The 22,035-nt window shown below is 41.7% G+C and overlaps 1 protein-coding gene across 8 annotated transcripts in view; it reads left to right on the top strand.

The window, feature by feature from the left end:
* Positions 1-22,035, top strand: part of sh3pxd2aa (SH3 and PX domains 2Aa) — a 131,555-nt gene that overhangs the window by 8,168 nt on the left and 101,352 nt on the right. For all 8 annotated transcript variants that reach the window (XM_077246257.1, XM_077246252.1, XM_077246255.1 and 5 more), the window contains exon 2: positions 12,024-12,104. In XM_077246257.1, the coding sequence (XP_077102372.1) occupies positions 12,024-12,104 (81 nt within the window). The remainder of the gene's footprint in view (positions 1-12,023; positions 12,105-22,035) is intronic.

The raw sequence follows: 22,035 nt of genomic DNA, 5'->3' as shown, positions 1-22,035 counted from the left end.
TTCTCCTTAGTCCCTGATTAGTTTACCTTCCTCCACCAGCGCCCTCCTTACTCTGTGTATTTATACTCCCTGTTCTGTTCATCCTTTGTCAGTTATTGAATGTGGTCACCCCATATTTGTTACTCACCAGTAAACTTTAATGTTATTTTGGATCCTGCATTCGTCTTCCTTCCACGGCAAGTTCGTGACACATGTTCTCTATATATTTGACAAATGGTTCAGTGTTGGGTTTTTAATGAAAGATTGCATTTTATTTCATTAATTTATTATTAAAATAATAAATAGATTTTTTTGTAATTGAGTTTGAGTTTGAGTTTCTTTATTTAAAGGGACAGTGCACATTAATTAACATGGGTACAAGGTCCAACATGTAAATGTGCCAGATTTAGCCATACAGGCTAATTTTCATCTGCAGTCCCTAGCAGGTTAAACATTTAAACAATAAATACACTACTACAATAAAAAAAAAAACAAAAAAAAAACATAATAAATACAAACACATTATTCTGTATTATGGCAACATATTTGATTTGTTAATAACCAATGTTTTATGGATTTAGAAAATGATTTGATAGACGTGATCTTCCTTAGTTCTGTGGGTATGGTATTCCATGCATGAGCTGCTCGAAAAGAGAAAGCCGACTGTCCAAAGCTACTTTTTTTACATGGTATTTTACAATCCCCTCTTGTAGATGCTCTGGTGGATGAGTTAACATTTTGTTGGACAAATTTATTGAGCGGAGGGGGAGCCCTACCATGAAAAATTTTATATACAAGTAAAATATCTGCAAACTTAATCATGTTTTCCCAATTTAACAGGTCATATTTAATTAAAAGTTTACAATGGTGATATGAATTTGACTTTTTATCTAACGTTTTTAAGGCCCGTTTGTAAAGTATTTCAACTGATCGTAATGTAGTCCGACTTGTCTGTGTCCAACTGGTAAGACAGTAGTTAATGTGTGATATGATCATAGCATTAATATATAACTTTGAGGCCTCTGTAGTCAAATTATTCCTAATGTGTCTGAAATTTGCCAAATTAAATTTAATTCTATTTGTGACCTTTTTCACCTGTGTTTTAAATGAAAAACATGAATCTATTATTATTCCCAGATATTTTAACTCTTGAACTACTGGAAGTCTTTTCCCTGCTACTATGATATCTGGGTCTATATCTCTATTTGTGGATTTCGAAAAAAACATACACATTGTTTTATCAGTATTAAGGTGCAAATTGCTATTTAATCTATCTTAAAGGGTTAGTTCACCCAAAAATGAAAATTCTGTCAGTATTTACTCACCCTCATGTTGTTCCAACCCCGTAAGACCTTCGCTCATCTCCGGACACGAATCAAGATATTTTTGATGAAATCTGAGAGCTGGATCACTCCTCCATAGGCTTCTTCAGGGATTGAAACTTGCCAGCCCCGTACAGTCATTAAAGACATTGTTAAAATAGTCCAAGTGGCTCAATCTTAAGTTTATCAAACGACGAGAATACTTTTTGTGCGCAAAAACAAACAAAAATAACAACTTTATTTCAACTATTCATTTCTTTCTCTATGGGCCTCTAGTCAGTTAACGTAGTGTGATTGCATAGAGCTACGTCACATGTAGGCTCACTATTGGCCGACGCTGGTCATGTGTGTGATGCGTGTGACGTATAACAACAGAAGCTTACGCTGTTAAACTAGTGAACTGACTCGAGGCCCAGAGAGAAGGAAATTAATAGTTTAAATAAAGTCGTTATTTTTGTTTTGCTTTGCGCACAAAAAGTATTCTCGTCGTTTGATAAACTTAAGATTGAGCCACTGTAGTCACTTGGACTATTTTAACGATGTTTTTAATGACTTTTCGGGGCTGGCAAGTTTCAATCCCTGAAGAAGCCTATGGACTAGTATGAAGGAGAGATCCAGCTCTCAGATTTCATCAAAAATATCTTCATTCGTGTTCCGAAGATGAACGAAGGTCTTACGGGGTTGGGACAACATGAGGGTGAGTAAATACTGACAGAATTTTCAGTTTTGGGTGAACTATCCCTTTAAGTAATTGAATATTTAATCATTTACATTTTTATTAATTGATTTGTTTATTTTTGTATTTTAATTCTTTAATGGCACCAATGAATTTTTCACAGTACCAGATACTCAAGCTGGTGTTGATTATGAGAGCTGGCTCCTCACCTCATTTAAGTGATCTACCACTTCTAAAATTCTATCTTAACCCCTATAAGCATAAGCATATGCATTCATTTCATGTCTGGAAAAAAAGTTTGGAAGATCTTAAACTACTTGCTCAGCATCACAAGTTTGTACTGTATAACCAGCTGAATGAAATGCCATTTTGTGGCTATGAATGGACTATGGTTGGAATTATGGTAGATGGATAATCTTTTATGTGTCTCTTGAAATAGTATCTTTAGGCGGGGTTGACTTCAGTGGTGAGGCCTGTACTTTTAAGCCCCACCAAGACTTAAAGCTTAAACACTCCTCATCCTTTTCTTTAAGACAAATCTGAAGACAAGACGACTGCTTTTCAGTAAGTTTCTCTGGCTTTACTTTTCATTGTCTATTGGAAAAGCTGCAAGCACTTGTTATTTAGAAATATGTTCTTCGGTTGGATATGCTAAAGTCTGTTGATATTAATTCAATGCATGATTATATGGAAAGCTTTGGTTTTTGATGAAATGCAGAGTTTTGCCTTCTAAGACACTTCCTGTTCCTGTGATCAGAGTGTTTGGGCTGACATTTATTTATGAGCAGTATAAAATGTGTACGGCCAAACCTTTGAAAGTTTAGCTGAAGTTTTTAATCAGTGGTTGATGTGCTTTGTCTGCTGCAATATTTTGAAGATTATTGTTGATTCTGCAGGGATTGAATTGCTTGAAGAGAGCTTTTGTGTGGCATCTCTGCATCTCATTGGAAACAGAATGAGGGTTTTTTTCTCTCAAATGATGAGATGGAATGTAGACTAAATGGTTGAATGTGCTCTTGTGCTCATATACATATATTCAGTTTCTTTTTGGCCATATATTTTGTCTTAATCTTGTTCTCTGACTCTGTCACCGGATAATTATTTAGGAGAGGAAGGTCTCCATTGTGTTACGTCTGTTCCTTTCTGTCTAAAAGGTTTGAAGAACAATTGAAATCAGGACCCTTTGTTGCATTTTTTTCTACAACATCAATGGATATAATCAAATCCCATGTTGGAGAATAGATTTTACCGGCAAAAGGCTCTTTTTAGCACTGTTTTTAAAGTGTCCCTATTATGCTTTTTCAGATATTCCCTTTCATTTAGTGTGTTATATAGCTGTTTATGAATGTAAAACGTCTGCAAAGTTTTAAAGATCAAAGTCCACGATAAATAAAGTTATTGACTCCCAAAATAAATAATCTATTCTGAACTCCCGAAACGAGCCGGCAGTAATTCCAGTTTTACTTCCGTAACTTACATGTGTAACAATGTAACACATTTGCATAATGCCCACCCATGATCCTGAATTGCTGTCTGCAAACAACGTCTACTTTGACATACCTTCAAATAATGTAGCTGGTTCGTGTTGTGTAAATGTCGAGAAGACGCTGTTTTCTGCTCTGCAAAAGCAAATTCCTTTGTAAACTCTTTCAAAGGATGAGGATGTGAAGAGTCAGGAGTTAAAATTACCACAGCGATACAACAGCAGTAGCGTATAACCTTTTGACGATTGCTTCTCAAATCTCTGTGAGGTCTAAATGGGGTTTACAAAACACTTATCCATTAAAGATGGGACAGTACCCACATTATTTGGACCAACTTGCTCCTCAGAATCACAACCTGTAAGTATGAATAATTATTGATGTATATATTTTCTACCGGGTGTTCAAAATACATTGTTTTGTGTTTTATATTGTGTAGGTCTCCAGTTAACCGTCTAACTCTTGTTATTACTGTTTTAATGAAATACTTCTGCTAATCAATTGTGGGTCACTATTACCTAAAATTGTGTCTATTAATACCGATTGTCTGTTGTTCTTGCTACTTTGAGAAATGATAAAAGATGGAGCAATTTGTTTTACAAACTTTAATGTTACATTACAGTCATTGAAATTAGTATTCGGCTAACATATGCACTGTTGTTGATACAGTTAATGATGCAGTACCCACATGTGCACTGCAATAAATTAGAAATGTACACATCGTTTTGTTGATGGATATACACTTGTTAATGCTGATGGTGAGGAATTACAGTTGCATCATAAACAACAAACTGAGTAGCTACTGTAGTTCTTCCAATGTTTCATCATCTGACTCGCGCTCGAATTGATATGGTAAAATTGACACCATTGTTACAGTCTTTACAGTGTGTACAATCACTGAAGACTGAGGAAGCCTCTGGAGCTGAAGTTCAGTTATGGTAATAGACCATATAGTGTGGTGCCGGCATGATATCAGAACCAGAAAAACTAATTCGCTGCTGGTTCCTTACGAGATTTTCCTATGGGGTTTTATAATGTTTTTTTATTTATTTATGTGTAAAATAAAGCCTATGGTAAACATAAATTGACTATACAATGACGTTTTGTTCTAAAACATAAATTAGACACACCCATGGTGGAAACGTGAATTTTGAAGCAGGTATGTTCATTTTTGAAAACGTACGTTTTTCATAAGTAACTAGATAAGACTTAAGACTAGATAAGGTGTAAGTTCCGTTGTTTCCAACATAGTTACGAAACCATAGTTCCAATGAACATTCGCAAACAGCTTTGCAAACTCACAAGGAGCTGTGGTTAGAAGAATAGTTTCGCAATTTTCGCAATTTTCAAAAACACACTACTAATGCAACTCAAACAGTTCTCGGGACACTTGGGACTGAGTCAGTGCAAAGGACAGGATAGAAAACGTTGTACTGTTGTAGCTTGCACGGTTTTATTAGCATTGTTCAGTCAAAAACCTTTGGACATTTTCCATTTTAGAAAATGTAAAGGGAACAGTTTTGTTTAGAAATTTTGCTCGTGGTGGATGTTCTGTTGGCTTAGTCGGTGCTGTTCCAGTGCTATTTTTGCTCTCTGGGACAGTGAATTTACGCTTGATATTTTGGGCGTGGGTTTTCAGCAGTCCTGTTTTCCACTGTGGTTACCATGAGGATGGTCCCATCAGCCAATCAAGACAAAGATTTGATGAGTTTGCATCTTACACAAGCCCACAGACATGATTGAGGCTGCTCTCTGTGGTGAAATTACAAATTACAGTTGAGCAAGGAAGGGCAGAATCAGCAACCAAACATGCCAGTCCGGTCAGAGGTCTTTAAATAACTCAAACACCCGGACACGCACACACATATGCATACATGGGAGTATCTTTTTAGCACATGCTTTCAAAGAAAGGCTCTCATGGCCTCTCTCTCACACATTCACACACTTTTCCAGGCACGCGGTGTGTGATAAGCATGTATCTGTTTGGATAGCTGCACACACACACTGTGGGAAACAGCGTGAGGTGGTTTAGCCAAGGCCGATTCACAGCATTCAACTAACAGAGGGGGCACTTTAACCTGGCACAATGCAGATATTCACAAGCATGTAAGCCGTCTGTCTCTGTCTCTCCCTCTCTCCGCCACAAACATCTGCCTGTTTCATATGATAGCAGTCATGTTTTATTACACACAGAAAAGCTGATGTCTCTTTCCACTTTATGGCCCATAGGGTTGGGTTTTATCCGATACCAGTACCTACTCTGTATTTTTTAAACGGTTCCGGTGCTTAAACCGGACACACTTTGTCAAAAAATAATACCCTTTTATTTACAGGGCCAAACTGGACACAATATTAACTTAAATCTTTCAACAATATAAATACAAGTAACATATGGTAATAATAAATTAACCAATGTAAAATAAAAATTCACATTTACATAATATAAAAATAAAACAATATTTTATCTAACAATGTAATAATACTGGAGATTAATAGAGATTACTAGCAGGGTAATCTAATCTCAACATGGCTACAGGTTCCCATGTTTTGTCTGCTTGAACCAGTCATATAAGTTATCTGGTCGTTGTACTAGTTACGGCAGCGCTTAGCTTGGCGAGTTTGGTATTTCGTTCCCACTGTGTCTTAGCTACGCAATGTTGAGTGAACCTATGAAAGTCTCTGGTTACTGGTGTAACCTATTTTCTCTGAATAGGGAACGAGACACTTCGTTCGCTGCCAAGCTCCTCGCGCTGCCAACAAGCTTCCTATTTCGGCAGAGAAATCTGAGGAGCAGATGGTGCGCGCGCCAATATAATATGACGAAGTAAGAGCGTTGAGGCGGCGCCTGCGCCATCAGCCAGTGGAATGGCGTGATTCTATATGGGGTTCAGACAATCGGCAAACCCAGAGGGCGTCTGACCCGTAATTTTACATGTGAAATACAGCCAAACCTTGGAGCGTTTTGCCTTCAGCATCTTCATTAATTCCCTCGCTATCAGTTCAACAAGTGTGCAGAGTAGCAGCACTGACATCATGCAAGTTGACGCTGGAACACCAGGGGGCGGTAAAAAAAAGTCAGGCACCGAAATTTTCGCTCTTATTCGGTCTCGTTACTACCGTTTACGTCGGAACCGGTTCCCTATTGGCACCGTGTTTCGGTACCCAACCCTAATGGCCCATGACGTAATCTTTGATACACGACCGACTATGTTGCTTGTCTAATAATTGAACCCAGACTTAATTGTGCTAAACATACTGTGAAATAGAAAAAAACGTACGGTATCTGCTATTTACCATAGTTACTTTGTAACCGTTAAAAAATTATGTTCTATTTAGTATGAATATGGGTATGAATGAAATTCAAGCGTACTACATCCGCCATGTTGTTACTGTCACATGAACTACCAGTCTCAGTTGTGTCACTTCAGTGCCATTCATAAATCCTCTCCCGTGGCCTCATGGGATGGTAAAGTGTCCATCGAATACACAGTTCACAATCTCGGTGGAAGTAGTAGGTCATCCAGGGACTTTTCACCTTCTGTTTTTCGGATACTATGTAATCGGACATACTAATCTTTTGGTGTACTGTTTTTTGTATACTATATAGTAGAGAAGTATTCAATTTCGGACACAGCATGGGTGTTTTTGCTATCATGTTGGTTACAGTGTTTAGGTTGTTGCTAGTGCTTTGAACATATAATTGTGTAAACTGTATTTGTGTATTTTTTTTGCTTTCTCTTTCTTGTATTTATATGAAGTACTGGTTTCTATCTTGTATTTAAATGAAGTACTGTTTTTTCCAATGGAACAAAAATCTTTTAAGCACACTTGGTCAATAAAACCTATTCTGAGTCGTTGCTAGGTCCAAAACTCGGAGTTGTTAGCATGTTGCTAGGGTGTTCTCAGTGGTTGCTAGGTAGTTACTTACTGGCCCCTGTCAATGACTGGGTCGCTCTTTTGATATCTGTGTCTTTTTTGCCTATTTTATTATCTGTCAGGTGTAAATCTGATTCTTTAGAAAAGCAACACCTCCTATCATCAAACCCCACAAGTTTTTGAAGCAGTAGTAATGCTTTCCTGAGCAGAATCACTAATAACTGTAGTAACTGGTATTTTGTTGGTGACCATGGTAAAAAGACATGCAATACTATGCAATGTTGAGCAAAAATGTAGCAATGCTTACTGATGTATTGTCTATCTCTTGCACATCAAGGACCATTTTATTACACATACACATTACATTCAAAGACACACATATGTGGCTACTTCATACAGCATGTTGACCAGTTGACAGGAGATCACTAGAGATCACAGCAAAATTCTAAAGCTGTTAGATCCCAAGTGTCACAAATACAGCTTTCCAGATGCTCCTCCAGGATCAGCTCACACACATGCTGCTCACGGAGAAGACCTTGAACGGGCTTGACGTACCTTTTAGTGTTAAGACCCCAGAGAGGAGATGTCAACACACTGTCCTGCAGCCCACAATTGGTAGGACTATTTATTCAAAGGCTTGATGCTTAGAGAGCTGTAGTTTGAATATTATGCTGAAATGAGCCTGTAATATTACACATTCACTGTATGTACACTGTGTTCAGTGTGTCATGAAAGACGGATCACGTATGTCCTGTGTTTAGAGGACAGAGGAAGCTGTCCTGTCCTCTGCTGAGTCGGGTGCAGGGCAGAGGCACCCTGCAATTATCCCGTCCTGGGGGAAATTCCTGCAAACAGGAGTTTCCCTCATCTCTGTTTCCACCCAGTACTCGGTTCTGCATGATGTCATATTGTCTGTTGGTGGCCTTGTGGAGGAACTACACTTCTGATCATCATTTCTCTTGCAGGACAATAGAGCTGGATCTGTTGGGTATTGTATATGTGCAGGAAATACTTGTCCCTGACTATACAGTGGTGTTTCCACTGACTAGTCAATGCTGCGATGCCATTATCTCTCTCTCTCTCTGAGTTTGTTGTCTGCCATTTAAAGGTGCAATGTGTAATATTTCTGAGGATCTATTTACAGAAATGCAATATAAGATCCATAACTATGTTTTCAGTGGTGTATAAAGACCTTACTTAATAAACCGTTATATTTGTATTACCTTAGAATGAGTAGTTTCTATCTACATACACCGCGGCTACCCTTACATTGATATGCGCCGACATGTTTCTACAGCAGCCCTAAACGGACAAACGCGTTTCGTTACTATGTTGCTCTTCGTGCAAGGAAGCAAGCTTGGTTCAGCGAATAAAACGCTCACACAATGATGAACAAGTAACAATAATATTCGCAATAACATATAGTTTTACTGAATAATTAAGTAAACATAATTTCTTAATTTATCCTTGTAAAGAAACCTCATTGCTGAACTTGCTACTCTCTGCTGTCTCAGACGATGACATATTTTCCTGTCGGCCACCGTAACTTCTGTTGATTGCAATTCGTAACCTCACCACTTGATGTCGCTAAAAATCACACACTGCACCTTTAAATGCTAGTGGTCTATATCAGAATGGATTCTGATTGGCTGTCAATGTCAATCGTTCATCAGCTGGAAAAGATTGTTCTCAAATGCCCGGTACACATTGTGGGCCATATTTTAACGATCTGAAGCGCAAGTGTCAAAGCGCAAAGCGCAAGTAACTTTGTGGGCGGATCCCGGCGCTGTTGCTATTTTCCCGGCGGGATAAATGCCTCTTGCGCCTGGCGCAAATCTAAAAGGGGTTGGTCTGAAGTAGCTTCATTATTCATAGGTGTGGTTTGGGCGTAACGGGAAACAAACCAATAAGAGCTTTGTATCACATTCCCTTTAAGAGCATGATGAACGAGGTGCGCTTGTTCCATGGCGCAATACTATTATAACGGCGCATTTACCAGGCGCGCTTCAGAATCGGTTCACAGCCGAGGAGATCGATGTTCTCGTCAGGGCCGTAAAAGAAAGAGAAGTGACATTGGGGATGGGACAAACCCTCCCAAATTAGCTTCGGTTAAACATGCATATAATAATTTGGGTAAATGTGTAAGCTTTATGCCTATTTTCCCCATCGTCATGGACACAACAATGATTTCCCTCGTGTTTTAATATTTTTCCTTATAATAAAGTATAATTTGCAAAAAGTTAAATGCATCTGTGTAGATGAGAGAATCATCTACAGTGTATGCGTGTTGTTCACACTCTGTATTATGGCCAAGCATGCGCGCTTAAAATAGCATCTGAATGTACGCGCAACGCGCCATTGACTTTAGACTAGTTTTTTTCTGGTTAGTGGTGCAATTGTTTTATAGAACAGCAAAATAGCATGAGGGAAAGTTTGCGCCGGAACACGGCTCCTCTTTGCGCTGAACCGCCCCGGGGAGCGCAAGTGTATTTCTTAGTTAACCGACGTGTGTCTGTGGAGGGAAAAGTCCACTTTGCGTGGGTGCAAAATAGGAATGATACATGCGTCAGTGTACAAAGTCATTTGCGCCGGGTGCAAGATAGGGCCCTGTATGATTTTGGGCTGTCCCAGACGAAAGATGACCAATCGTGTTGATATCTGTGGTCATGGCTCCTAAATTGTCTATTGATCAACCTGACATGGCGATAAAGCTTAAAACTACTTACCTCAAGCTCCATTTGCAAAATTGGCATGACAAAATGGCCTGTTTTCCCTAGCCATGACCGCATACATACTCTCCCTATTTCGCTTCCTCTTCTTTTTTTCAGCGCACATAAAATTGTTCTTGCTCTATTTGTTTACCACTAGCGCATGCTGATGATGTTTTATTCTTCTATACTCCCTTGCATCGTAGTCTACGATTCAATAAATGTCATCATCGTACAGTTTAAACACATTTCGTACAGTGTGATTTGTAATGATCTTATAGGAATACCCGAAATCGCACAATCTGTGGCAGGCATAAGGCAAGCCTCCAAGGTTAGCAAAAAAAAAAAACGCTTGCTAATGCTGCGGTACGCAGGGAAAGAGACCAGAGTGGCTTATCATTTAATGAATCGACAGCCTATCGGCTAATCTTCAACATGTTTGCTCTTAAACATTAGTTTTGGATTGATCCAAACATCGATTACTTTTAGAGTTTAACCCCCCAAAAAAACGCTGTTTTATAACAGAAGTCATGGACAATTGCGCAGGTATGATTCAGTTTATGGCATTCATTAATTTCTATGGTATCCGCAAACAGTGATTGACTGCCGCACAACTATGAACGAAATTCAATGACATCAAGGTTGTAATGTGATTGGTTATAAAGGCACACGTGATCCAAGTTGGCCGTTAAACTTTCTCCAATGGTAGAGCTCTCGTGTCTCCCAATAATAAGACCATCTCTGTCGTTCTGAAAGTGATTCAAGCGATATCGTTTCACTGTGGCGTTATCGTTATTGTTGTAGTGTGGACTTCTCTATTCTTATAGAATTAGAAGAGTTACTAGAATTTTAGAGTTATCATTATTGTTTGGTGTAAACTTGACTTTATATTGAAATGCATAGCTAACCTGTAGATTAAAGGTCCCATATTATGCAAAATTCACTTTTGCATGCTGTTTGGACATAAATGTGTGTTGGCAGTGTGTGTACACAACCACCCAATAGTGATAAAAATCCACTCACTCCTTTTTTATTAATCCCCATAAATCATCAGCAGTGTTTCCCAACGACCTGTTTTTTAGAATGCTGTTTTAGTGACATCACTAAGTACAGGCCCCGCCCACGTTCTAACATAGACCCGCCCTGATCGAGTTCACGGCTGCTGTACTGACGAGAATGTCTCCCAGCGTTGTAGGTGTTGTGTGGCTGGATGTATTAATCCACACAGCTCTCTCTATTTACTCCCGAAATCTGAGGCAGCCGCTGAAGACGAGGTGGAATTATTTCGTTTTTAAAGAAAATGCTCCCTCAACTCTACAGAAATTCGTTTATGTAGCAGCTACTTGCGCACTTCTTATATCTTACTGTTTACTCCGCTCTTACGGTGAGTTTCTGAAGTAAAACTGACGCTTCATCTTTTGTGTTATGTACAATAAACTTAACAATAAATAAACAATTAAACTCATCAGTATATGTTTGATCATCATTCGGACCTGGTCCGAAACAGCAGACTTGTAGGCTATTAATAGTGGATATACAAGCAGATGACAAATATGTTATTACCGTAATTAAACTACTAAACTATACCTGTTCAATCTCTATACAGCACTCTGACTCTGCAGTCATTATTGTCCGACTCCGGGTCGAAATGGACACCGTTACTGAGAGTTTCTGATATTATTATCATCATTCTGTGAGATGAAATTGGCCTGAGACTGAGCGCGAGCTCTTGAAGCTCCGCCCCCTGTGCCGTGCTCATTTGCATTTAAAGGGCACACACTAAAACGGCCGTTTTTCTGAGCACCTAAAAATGACAATTTAAACATGCTGTGAAAAATGATCTTTTGGGTATTTTGAGCTAAAACTTCAAATACACACTCTGGGGACATCAGAGACTTATTTTACATCTTGTGAAAAGGGGCATAATAGGGGACCTTTAAATTGTAGAGAATCTAATTGTCTTCTCTTTTTCTCTTTTCAGGTGTATCTCATCAATGTCACATACTCTGACTCCACATGCCACATCATCTACAGAAGATACAGTAAATTCTTTGACCTTCAGGTAGGCTTTCTTAAGTTTAACAGTTGCGAATTCTATCTCTGTCTAAGTTCTTTCACTTTACTTTTATATTTAAAGTAGGTTTAAATAGAAAGTAGGTTACATTTTTTTAGGTGTCACCTCAGCACTGAGTTTAATGTCTTTTTAATGTTGGGCTTAAACACTTGTTTAAGCACATGTTTGCACTCCTATTTCTCCTTATTTCTTACATTTAAATATGCTTTATAAGCATTACACATTAATAACAGTGTATTTTAATTCCAACAGCAGTGGCAAGTTAGAGGAAAATTAATAATAAGGGGAAGAAAGAATGTGATATGAGTCTAATGCTATTTAATGTAGCATGCATTATAGGCCTCAGCCAAGGGGTTACTCTGAATGACATTTATGGGTGTATTTTACAAATTAAAGTCTTAACTCTGCAACAGAGCTCTCAGGACACCTCCGCCAATAACAGTATTTGCTTTGGAAGTAGAATGGAGGGACCGCAGCGTTCACACCCAACCCTTCAGGTGCAGCAGGCCCCTCTGTAAAGTCTGGGAAGAAAAATGATGTGTGTGTTGGTGTGTGAGAACGTGTATAGGGTTAGGATGACTGCGCACATTTAGTTGCAGTGTAAGCATGTCTCTGTGAACATGTCTGTACAATTGGTACAGTAGTGGATGTGTATTTTTGTTTTGTGGCAAGCACTAACAAAAGTGCTAACAAGTAACAATTTATCTGCATGTTTTTGGAAATGTACAATGGGAATGTTTTTTTTAACAGTAATATTGTGAAGTATTATTACAATTTATATATATATTTTTTTTCATTTTAATATATTTTAAAATATTTTTTTTGTGATGGCAAAGCTGAATTTTTAGCATCATTACTCCAGTCTTCAGAGTCACATGACAATCATTAGAATATTCTGATTTGCTGCTCAAGAAACATTGCATTATATTGCATTATAACATTATTTTAAATGTTGAAAACTGTTGCTTAATATTTGTGGAAACTGTGATGAAATTATTTTCAGGATTCTTTGATGAATTGTAAGAACAGCAATCATTTGAAATATAAGTCTTTTGTAACTATCTTTACCATTTTACTGTCGCTTTTGATCAATTTAATGTGCCCTTTGATGAATACAAATATTTAAATATTATATAAAAATTGACTGAGCTCATACTTTTGAACTTCTGAACATACTGAGCTCATACTTAAATGTACTTCATGGTAATACTATTATTTTTTGATAATGTACTATAGTATTACCATGTTGTTGTTTTTAAACTTAAACCATAGTAGTGCCATATTTTTTGGATATGTATGGGAACACCTTGGTTTTTGACAAGGTAACAGGGTGATGACACTTTATTTGCAGGGTTTCCTACAAATAAATGTTTTTTTTTTCATTTCTGAAATGTTTATATTTTATCAGCTTAACATTCCTCTTTGTGGTTACAATCCCGGCAAAAATACATAAATAAATAAATAAAAATGGAAATTGATTGGTTAAAACAACAAAGTGATAAACATCAACATCTGATACATTCACTCTACCATGGTACACTGTTTTTGTTTGGGGGGACGGATGTAGGGGCCTGTGTGTATGTGTGTGTAGTAAAGGTTCAGTGTTGGTGTGATGGAAGAAGACAGGGGTCGGCGTGACTGGGACTCGTACACTTTTATTTAGTTAAGAAGAAATGCGCTGTGCGCGCTCTAACATAAATCACGTTCACGTTCCAAAATATCACTCTTTCCACTATATCCAATATCACTCTTTCCAATATCAATATCACTCTTTCCAATATCAAACATCACTCTTCAGCGTCCAGCTCACGTCTCGTGCACGAGTACCCAGTCCTTCTCTCTCCCGCTCTCTTGCAGCAGCCAGCTTTTATGCGATCTCCCCACGCCAATTACTGCAATCAGAGACAGGTGTTCGTCATTTTGCACTTGACCTACTTACTCACCGCTCGGCTCCGTCGTTGCTCTCGCGCTACAGACTTCGCTGAACCACGCCCCCCTCGCCACATACCCCCACCGCCCGACTCAGGCCGGGGAGCCGTCCGGCCTGCAGCCTCCCCCCTCTCCCCCCTCCTCCTGGAGAGGAAGTCAGCCACAACCATCTGTGCACCCGGCCTGTGGATCACCTTGAACTTAAAAGGCTGTAAGGCCAGATACCAACGGGTGATCCGCGCATTGATTTCCTTCATGCGGTGGAGCCACTGCAGGGGAGCGGGGTTCCGAACAGAGGGTGAATTCTCGACCCAGGAGGTAGTAGCGGAGGGTGAGAACGGCCCACTTGATGGCTAAAGCTTCCTTTTCAATGGTGCTGTACATAGTCTCTCTCTTCGAGAGCTTCCGACTAATGTACAGCACCGGCCGTTCTTCGCCCTCTATCTCCTGGGACAAGACTGCGCCCAGCCCCCTGTCCGACGCGTCAGTCTGTAGGGAAAAAGGGAGAGAAAAGTTAGGAGCCTGTAGGAGCGGTCCGCCACATAGAGCAGCCTTTATCTGGGTAAAGGCCTGCTGACACCGCTCCGTCCACTGGACAGTATCTGGTGCTTCCTTTTTAGTCAGATCAGTCAGCGGGCTAGCCAGGTCCGAATAATTAGGCACAAACCTCCTGTAATATCCAGCTAGCCCCAGGAACTGTCTAACCTCCTTTTTGGTCTTAGGTCTTGGACAGGTCGCAACTGCTGCGGTTTTATCAATTTGGGGACGCACCTGTCCATGACCCAAGTGGAAGCCCAGATACCTAACTTCCACGCGCCCAATTGCACACTTCTTTGGGTTGGCGGTGAGCCCCGCCCCTCGCAGCGTCCTGAGGACAGCTCGCAAATGCTGCATATGCCGCTGCCAGTCGTTACTATAGATGATAATGTCATCCAAGTAAGCAGCAGCATATGCAGTATGCGGCCGGAGAATTCTGTCCATCAGGCGCTGGAAGGTCGCGGGAGCCCCGAACAAGCCGAAAGGAAGAGTAACAAATTGGTGTAATCCAAACGGCGTCGTGAAAGCAGTTTTTTCTTTAGATATTGGAGATAAGGGGATCTGCCAATACCCTTTTGTCAAATCCAGTGTCGAATAAAAACGAGCGGTACCGAGCCGATCAAGCAATTCGTCAACCCGCGGCATTGGATACGCATCGAATTTCGACACAGCATTCACCTTGCGATAATCCACACAGAACCGGACGGAGCCGTCGGTTTTAGGCACTAAAACTATCGGGCTTGCCCAGTCACTGTTGGATTCTTCTATTACCCCCATGTCCAGCATAGCTTCTAATTCATCCTGAACTACTTTCTTTTTATGTTCAGGTAAACGATACGGCCGGCTGCGTACTATTACGCCCGGTTCGGTCTCAACGTGGTGCTGAATGAGATTTGTCCGACCAGGTAGGGGCGAAAACACATCAGCAAACTCTGCTTGTAAATTACGTATGTCAGTGATCTGGGACGGTGAGAGGTGGTCTCCGCCAAATGCCAGAGCGAGAGATTGGGATTTTGAGCTCGCTTCTGGACCGAGATCCTCCTCCCCACTTACCACCGTCGCCAGCATCACTGACTCCGCCTCATTCCATTTTTTAAGGAGGTTAAGGTGGTAAATTTGATGTGCCCCGTCCCTATCTGATCGGACAACCTCATAGTCGAGGTCCCCGACTCGCCGTGTGACCACAAACGGCCCTTGCCACTTCGCGAGTAATTTAGAGCTGGATGTGGGAAGCAATACAAGGACTTTATCTCCCGGTGCAAATTTGCGTAGTCTAGTCCCCCTGTTGTACAGCCGACTTTGCTTGTCCTGAGCCTGTAACAAATTCTCCATAGAGAGGCGCCCCAAAGTGTGGAGTTTTGTTCTCAGGTCCAAGACATACTGAATTTCGTTTTTGCTATTCGAAGGTCCGTCCTCCCAAGCTTCTCTAAGTACGTCCAGCACCCCGCGGGGCTGACGCCCATAGAGAAGCTCGAAGGGGGAAAACCCTGTGGAGGCTTGGGGGACCTCGCGTACAGCGAACAAGAGGGGTTCTAGCCACTTATCCCAATTTTTGGCGTCTTCCCGTACGAACTTACGAATCATGGATTTTAACGTGCGGTTAAAACGTTCCACCAAGCCGTCTGTTTGTGGGTGATAGACGTTGGTGCGAATCGATTTAATGCCCAATAATTCGTACAGTTCGCGAATAGTGCGTGACATAAACGCCGTGCCTTGATCGGTGAGAATCTCTTTCGGGATTCCTACCCGGGAGATTAATTGAAACAGTGCGCTCGCCACGCTTTTAGCGGAAATATTGCGAAGCGGCACTGCTTCTGGGTATCGCGTTGCATAATCCACCAGGACTAATGCAAAGCGATGCCCCCGTGCAGATCGTTCTAATGGCCCGATGAGGTCCATTCCAATTCTTTCGAAGGGGACCTCCATTAAGGGAAGAGGGCACAAAGGTGCTTTTGGGTTGGCCGGTGGATTCACCAACTGACATTCACGACAAGACGCGCACCACTTGCGCACGTTCTCGTGAATGCCCGGCCAGAAAAATCGGGTCATTAAACGATTTAGTGTAGCTGCCTGCCCTAAATGACCAGCCATCGGATTACAGTGAGCCGCCTGGAAAAGCATTTCCCGACGGCTCTTTGGAACTAATAACTGAGTTGTATCTTGCTTTGACTGGGTGTCTTGGGTCACCCGATACAACTTATCTTTTATGATAGCAAAATAAGGATATGAGGGCGGTCGGTCGGGGTGGAGGGGCTGCCCGTCGATCGTACGGACCTGGTCAAACGCATTTTTAAGCGTCTCATCTCGGGACTGTTCCAGAGGAAAGTCATCACGCTCTGAAAGAATCCTTCTTTCAACCGCGTTCCGAACCTCTGGGACAGATACCGAGGGCCCCGGCACAGCCTCTCCAACCTGAGCGACCGCTCCCCTCTCCTGCTTCCTTTTTGTCCCAGAAGCACCCGCACACAAATAACCCAATAGTGTTTTAAACCCCGGCCAATTGGTCCCCAAAATTAACGGGTGCCGGAGGTGTTGGCTAACGGCCACCTCCACACTATGCTTTTGGCCCCGAAATTGGATAATGACTGGCATTAAAGGGTAATCCATCACCTCCCCGTGCACACACCGAACCCTAACCGTGCGGCTCTTATCCAATGCCTCTGGTTGTATCAGATTTTGATGGATGGAGGTTTGGTTACAGCCTGAATCCACCAAAGCCTGATAGGTACCCCCCTTAATACTCACAGGTATTTGGTACAACCCAGCTTGATCGGGGGCAGCCTGCGGTGTGTCAGGGACCCTGACCAGTGTCCCCACCTCCATTACGGGACAACGATCGATAAAATGTCCAGGGTCCCCGCAACGCCAACAGGCCGGCCCAGTCCTTCCCGCCGCCCCAATGGCGGGAAGTGGGTCAAGCGATTGGCGTGGGGAGAGCGGGGGTGCAGGAGGCGCAGTGGCGGAGGCTGTTCCCCTGGACGGCGTTCTGGGTGCGGGAACAGGCTCAGCCGTAGGTCCGGTCCTCCAGCGGGGCGCTGGCCTGGGCAGGAATCCTCCACGGGACCTGGGTAGAGGGACAGGGCGAGAAGAGAGAGAGAGAGAGAGAGAAGCTGCTGGAAGGGGTTCGCCGACCCCTGGGCACGCCACCATCTGGTCCTCCGCCAACTGGATGGCCTGGTTCAGCGACGTCGGGCGGTGGCACTGGACCCACTGCGCGGTCTTCCGGGGGAGCCGCGCGACGAATTGCTCCAGTACCACGTGGTCTATAATTCCCTCGACGTCGCGTCCGTCGGCCATCAACCACTTGCGGCACGCGTCCCGGAGCTGCTGCGCAAAGGCGAAGGGTCGGCCGGATTCCCCGAGCTCCAGTGACCGGAACCGCTGTCTGCTCTGCTCCGGGGTCCGGCCAACCCGCTGCAGAATGGCGCGCTTGAGGTCTTCATAGACCAGGAGGTTCTGGACTGGCAGCTGTTGTGCGGCGATCTGGGCTTCTCCGGCCAGCAGCGGGATCAGCCGCATCGGCCAGTCCGTGGACGGCCAGCCCCAGGCCTCGGCCGACCTCTCGAACAGCTCGAGGAAGGCTTCGGGATCGTCTCCTGGACCCATTTTGTGGAGGTGCATGGGCTGGGCCGAGGCTGGAGCTGGCGATGATGGTGTGGCCCGAACCTCCTGGTCCATCCTGCTCCGGAACTGCTCACGGTCCTCCTGCTGGGCCCGGAGGAGTGTCTCGAACCGACGCTCCTGGTGCTCCTCCATGGCCAGCAGGGCCCGATGTTGTTGCTGGTGGAGTCCCGCGAGCGCGTGGATGATGTCCGCAAGTGGGGACGGGGGCTGTGTGGCGGCGGCCTCTTCTTCCATCCCGGGTTTCGGCACCAGTGTAGTAAAGGTTCAGTGTTGGTGTGATGGAAGAAGACAGGGGTCGGCGTGACTGGGACTCGTACACTTTTATTTAGTTAAGAAGAAATGCGCTGTGCGCGCTCTAACATAAATCACGTTCACGTTCCAAAATATCACTCTTTCCACTATATCCAATATCACTCTTTCCAATATCAATATCACTCTTTCCAATATCAAACATCACTCTTCAGCGTCCAGCTCACGTCTCGTGCACGAGTACCCAGTCCTTCTCTCTCCCGCTCTCTTGCAGCAGCCAGCTTTTATGCGATCTCCCCACGCCAATTACTGCAATCAGAGACAGGTGTTCGTCATTTTGCACTTGACCTACTTACTCACCGCTCGGCTCCGTCGTTGCTCTCGCGCTACAGACTTCGCTGAACCACGCCCCCCTCGCCACAGTGTGTAATGTTTTTTTGTAGTTGTGTGTGTAGGGAGTTCTGGGCTCCCCCTGGCCTCTTTTACATATCTTCAGTCTGTTGAGGTTATTAGTGGTTAGTTTTATGTCTCAAAGACTCCAGTGTTTGACACAGGAGCTAATGGCGGCCATGTTGTGTACAGGGCGGAGGAATGAAGTCAAAGCCTCCATTGATAAGTTAAGAGGGCGACTAACTCTGTCAATCACTTCCCTCCTCTTGAGTTCCTGCCTCTCCATGTGGGACAGACGACAGGAACAATAACAAACATTAGGAAGAGGGATGTGCCTTTTACGAGGTGTCAGCAGATGTTTCAGATCATTCTAAGAATGTATAAATAATGAACTCGGCTGTGCTTCATGGCTTAAGTAGTTTTGTAGTTTAGAGGCTTAGTTTGGTTTTGGATAGTACACTACTGTTTAAAAGTTTGGGGTCAGTAGGATTTTTAAAGAAACTTATACTGTTATTCTGCAAGGATGCATTAAATTAATCAAAGTGACAGAAATCTTTTGTAACATTATAAATGTCTTTACTATTTAAAATAAATGCTGTTCTTTTGAACTTTCTGTTCTTCAAAGTATGCTTAAAAAGTATCACGGTTTCCACAAACATAATAAGCAGCACATCTATTTTCAACATTGATAATAATATGAATTCTTTCTCGAGCATCAAATCATCATTAGAATGATTTCGGAAGGATCATGTGACTGGAGTAATAATGCTGAAAATGTAGCTTTACATCACAGGAATAAAAAGCATTTTACAATATATTTAAGTAGAAAATAGTTATTTTAATAGTAATAATATTTCACAATATTACTGTTTTTACTGTGTTTTTGATCATCCTTGGTGAGCATAAGAGACTCTTGCACAATAGAGTATATTAAATAAAGAGAATGAACAATGTTTTAAGAAGGCTTATTTTCCCCATATACATGTGGACTACTACAAGTTTATATCCATAGTGTCTTTGTACGTCTAAAGTTGCTCTTGTAATGTTATCATTACCTAGTTGCATGCAGTGAGAATAAACCCGACATACACTGTTGTCTATAACATTGTTAAGAGAATCAGGGAGTAAACTATTTTTTAAATGTGCCTAAAGATGATTTTGTTGTGTATTAGAGCAGTCATCAATGTAAGAACTCATTATCTTTCAGTGTTATTGCCAATGCGCTGTTGGTTAGCATTAGCATTGCATGTATAAAAGTGTAGTTGAACTCCAAGCTAAACAAGTGAATTGTGCTTAAAAGCTTCCCATACACAATGACCGCTGGTTAAACACTATTCAATCATTTTTTAATGCTCCACAGTTCATTTAAAATAAAATCATTCACGCTGGCCAAGAATAAGGCCCTGTGCTTTCATTCGGCTAATTTTCTGTTAGCTGAGCTGAGGTCTTTAGTTGTCCAAACACGTGTGCAAACCCAAATGTGAGACGTCTGCAAGTTCGGCCCTAATTGTACTAACAAAGGGCTTCATATTCTGGAACATCCTTTAATTTTCCCTTACAAACATTTACCATGGTAACTATAGTTTTCTATGTAATAGCCTACCATGCGACTGCACTAAACCGTGGTTAGGCTTGGTAAGAATTCAAAAGTAAAAAAAAAGCACAGAAAATTTATGAAGGCCCCAATAATAGTGCTTTTACAGTAGTAATATAACTGCAGGAACTGTTTTGAATGTTTGGAAAGAATTATACTTTATGGCTTTAGTACATTAGCAGCATTATTTCTCTTCTAACACACTGTAAAAACAAAAACAAACAAAAAAACAAGCCTGTGGTGACATTGCTGTAAAATTATATTACGTTGCTTCTTGCACGTTTTGCAATACTTTCAAAGTGAAATGCTCAGTCAGTGGCACTGAAAGCTTTTTCAGTTTGATCCGAAACAGATGATTGGGAACATTTTGTTGGTTGTTGTATGGTTTGCAGCAGTTCAGAAATGAGATGTCCGGTGAGTGGCGTTAAAAGGTTAATGCTCTATCTCATTTGAAAATAACGTTCCACCTACACTAAACTCGATCCTAAACTTAACCGATAGTGTCAACAAAAGCAAACGCGAAATATACACACATTTGTGTTTTAAGGTGATATCCTATATTGCAAGGAGAAAAAAAAAAAGATTGGCGTTGTAATGCCAATAGTGTTTGAGCTGAAAACTGCAGTGAATTGTATAGGTATGTTTTTTTATTTTATTAAAATTTTTGGGGGAGATTTGCAAAAATGTAGGAATAGGCATGTTTTTCCACTTCCTATGCGGGAAAAAATGGTTTTGTAGAAACCATAGCTACAATGATCTAATTTTTTTTTGCCAATGGTTATAAACAGTGAAATATGGTTATTAAGCGAGTACTTTGGCCATAAGCGGTGGGTGTATATTCTTGGATGTATATCAGGAAGCCTGTATTTTTTGTACTTCTATGTTCTTGTTTGAAGTTTCAGGTTTATTTGTCCTCTTTGGTCTCTGCGGAACAGCCACCCACAGAGCTTATGTATAGCTAACTCAGTCTTAAACTGTGGACTAGTGGCAATTTTGTGATGTTATGTAAATGGAAGCTTGCCTCCGTCTCAAAGCTTGGAGACTGGTTATAGTGGGTTCTCTATCCCACAAGGATATGCAGGTACAGAATGAAGTATTGTGTGCAGAATGTTAAGAGGTGACCTCTGTTGCTTAGGTTACTCCTCTCATACTCCTTAGAGGAGGTGGTTGTGTCTCATTGTCAAGTAATCTGGCAGGGCTCCAGTACTGTACTTTGCTCAGGCCTTCATCTTATCATACAGCACTGCAGACTCCTGATTTCTGCATAATGCACCAGGTGATTCATCCTGAAGTTTTGACCCTATAACTCTAAATTTGTGTTCTTTTCTTTGTTTTAGGAAGAAGGTGAGAGAAATTGAATATAATGAACGGGTAACAAAAAAGGGTAACAGACAGCTGGTCTGACAGCAATAGGAATGAGTCAGCAAGCTTTCGATTAGTCATCCAGCATCTGGCTAGTCAATAGTTGAGTTTATCCAGATCCATACTAAGCAACTAGCTGACTAGTCTGTTTTGTAATTTAATAGGTTTGCACATATCTAGTGAGCAATAACCCACTTTTATATGCGATAAAATGAAAGCATTTTGTGGAAGGCA

This window comes from Siphateles boraxobius, unplaced genomic scaffold, assembly GCF_051911475.1.
Source record: "Siphateles boraxobius isolate OS27281-9 unplaced genomic scaffold, OSU_SipBor_1 29, whole genome shotgun sequence".
NCBI classification, from domain to species: domain Eukaryota; kingdom Metazoa; phylum Chordata; class Actinopteri; order Cypriniformes; family Leuciscidae; genus Siphateles; species Siphateles boraxobius.
This window is presented reverse-complemented; position numbering and strand designations above follow the sequence as displayed.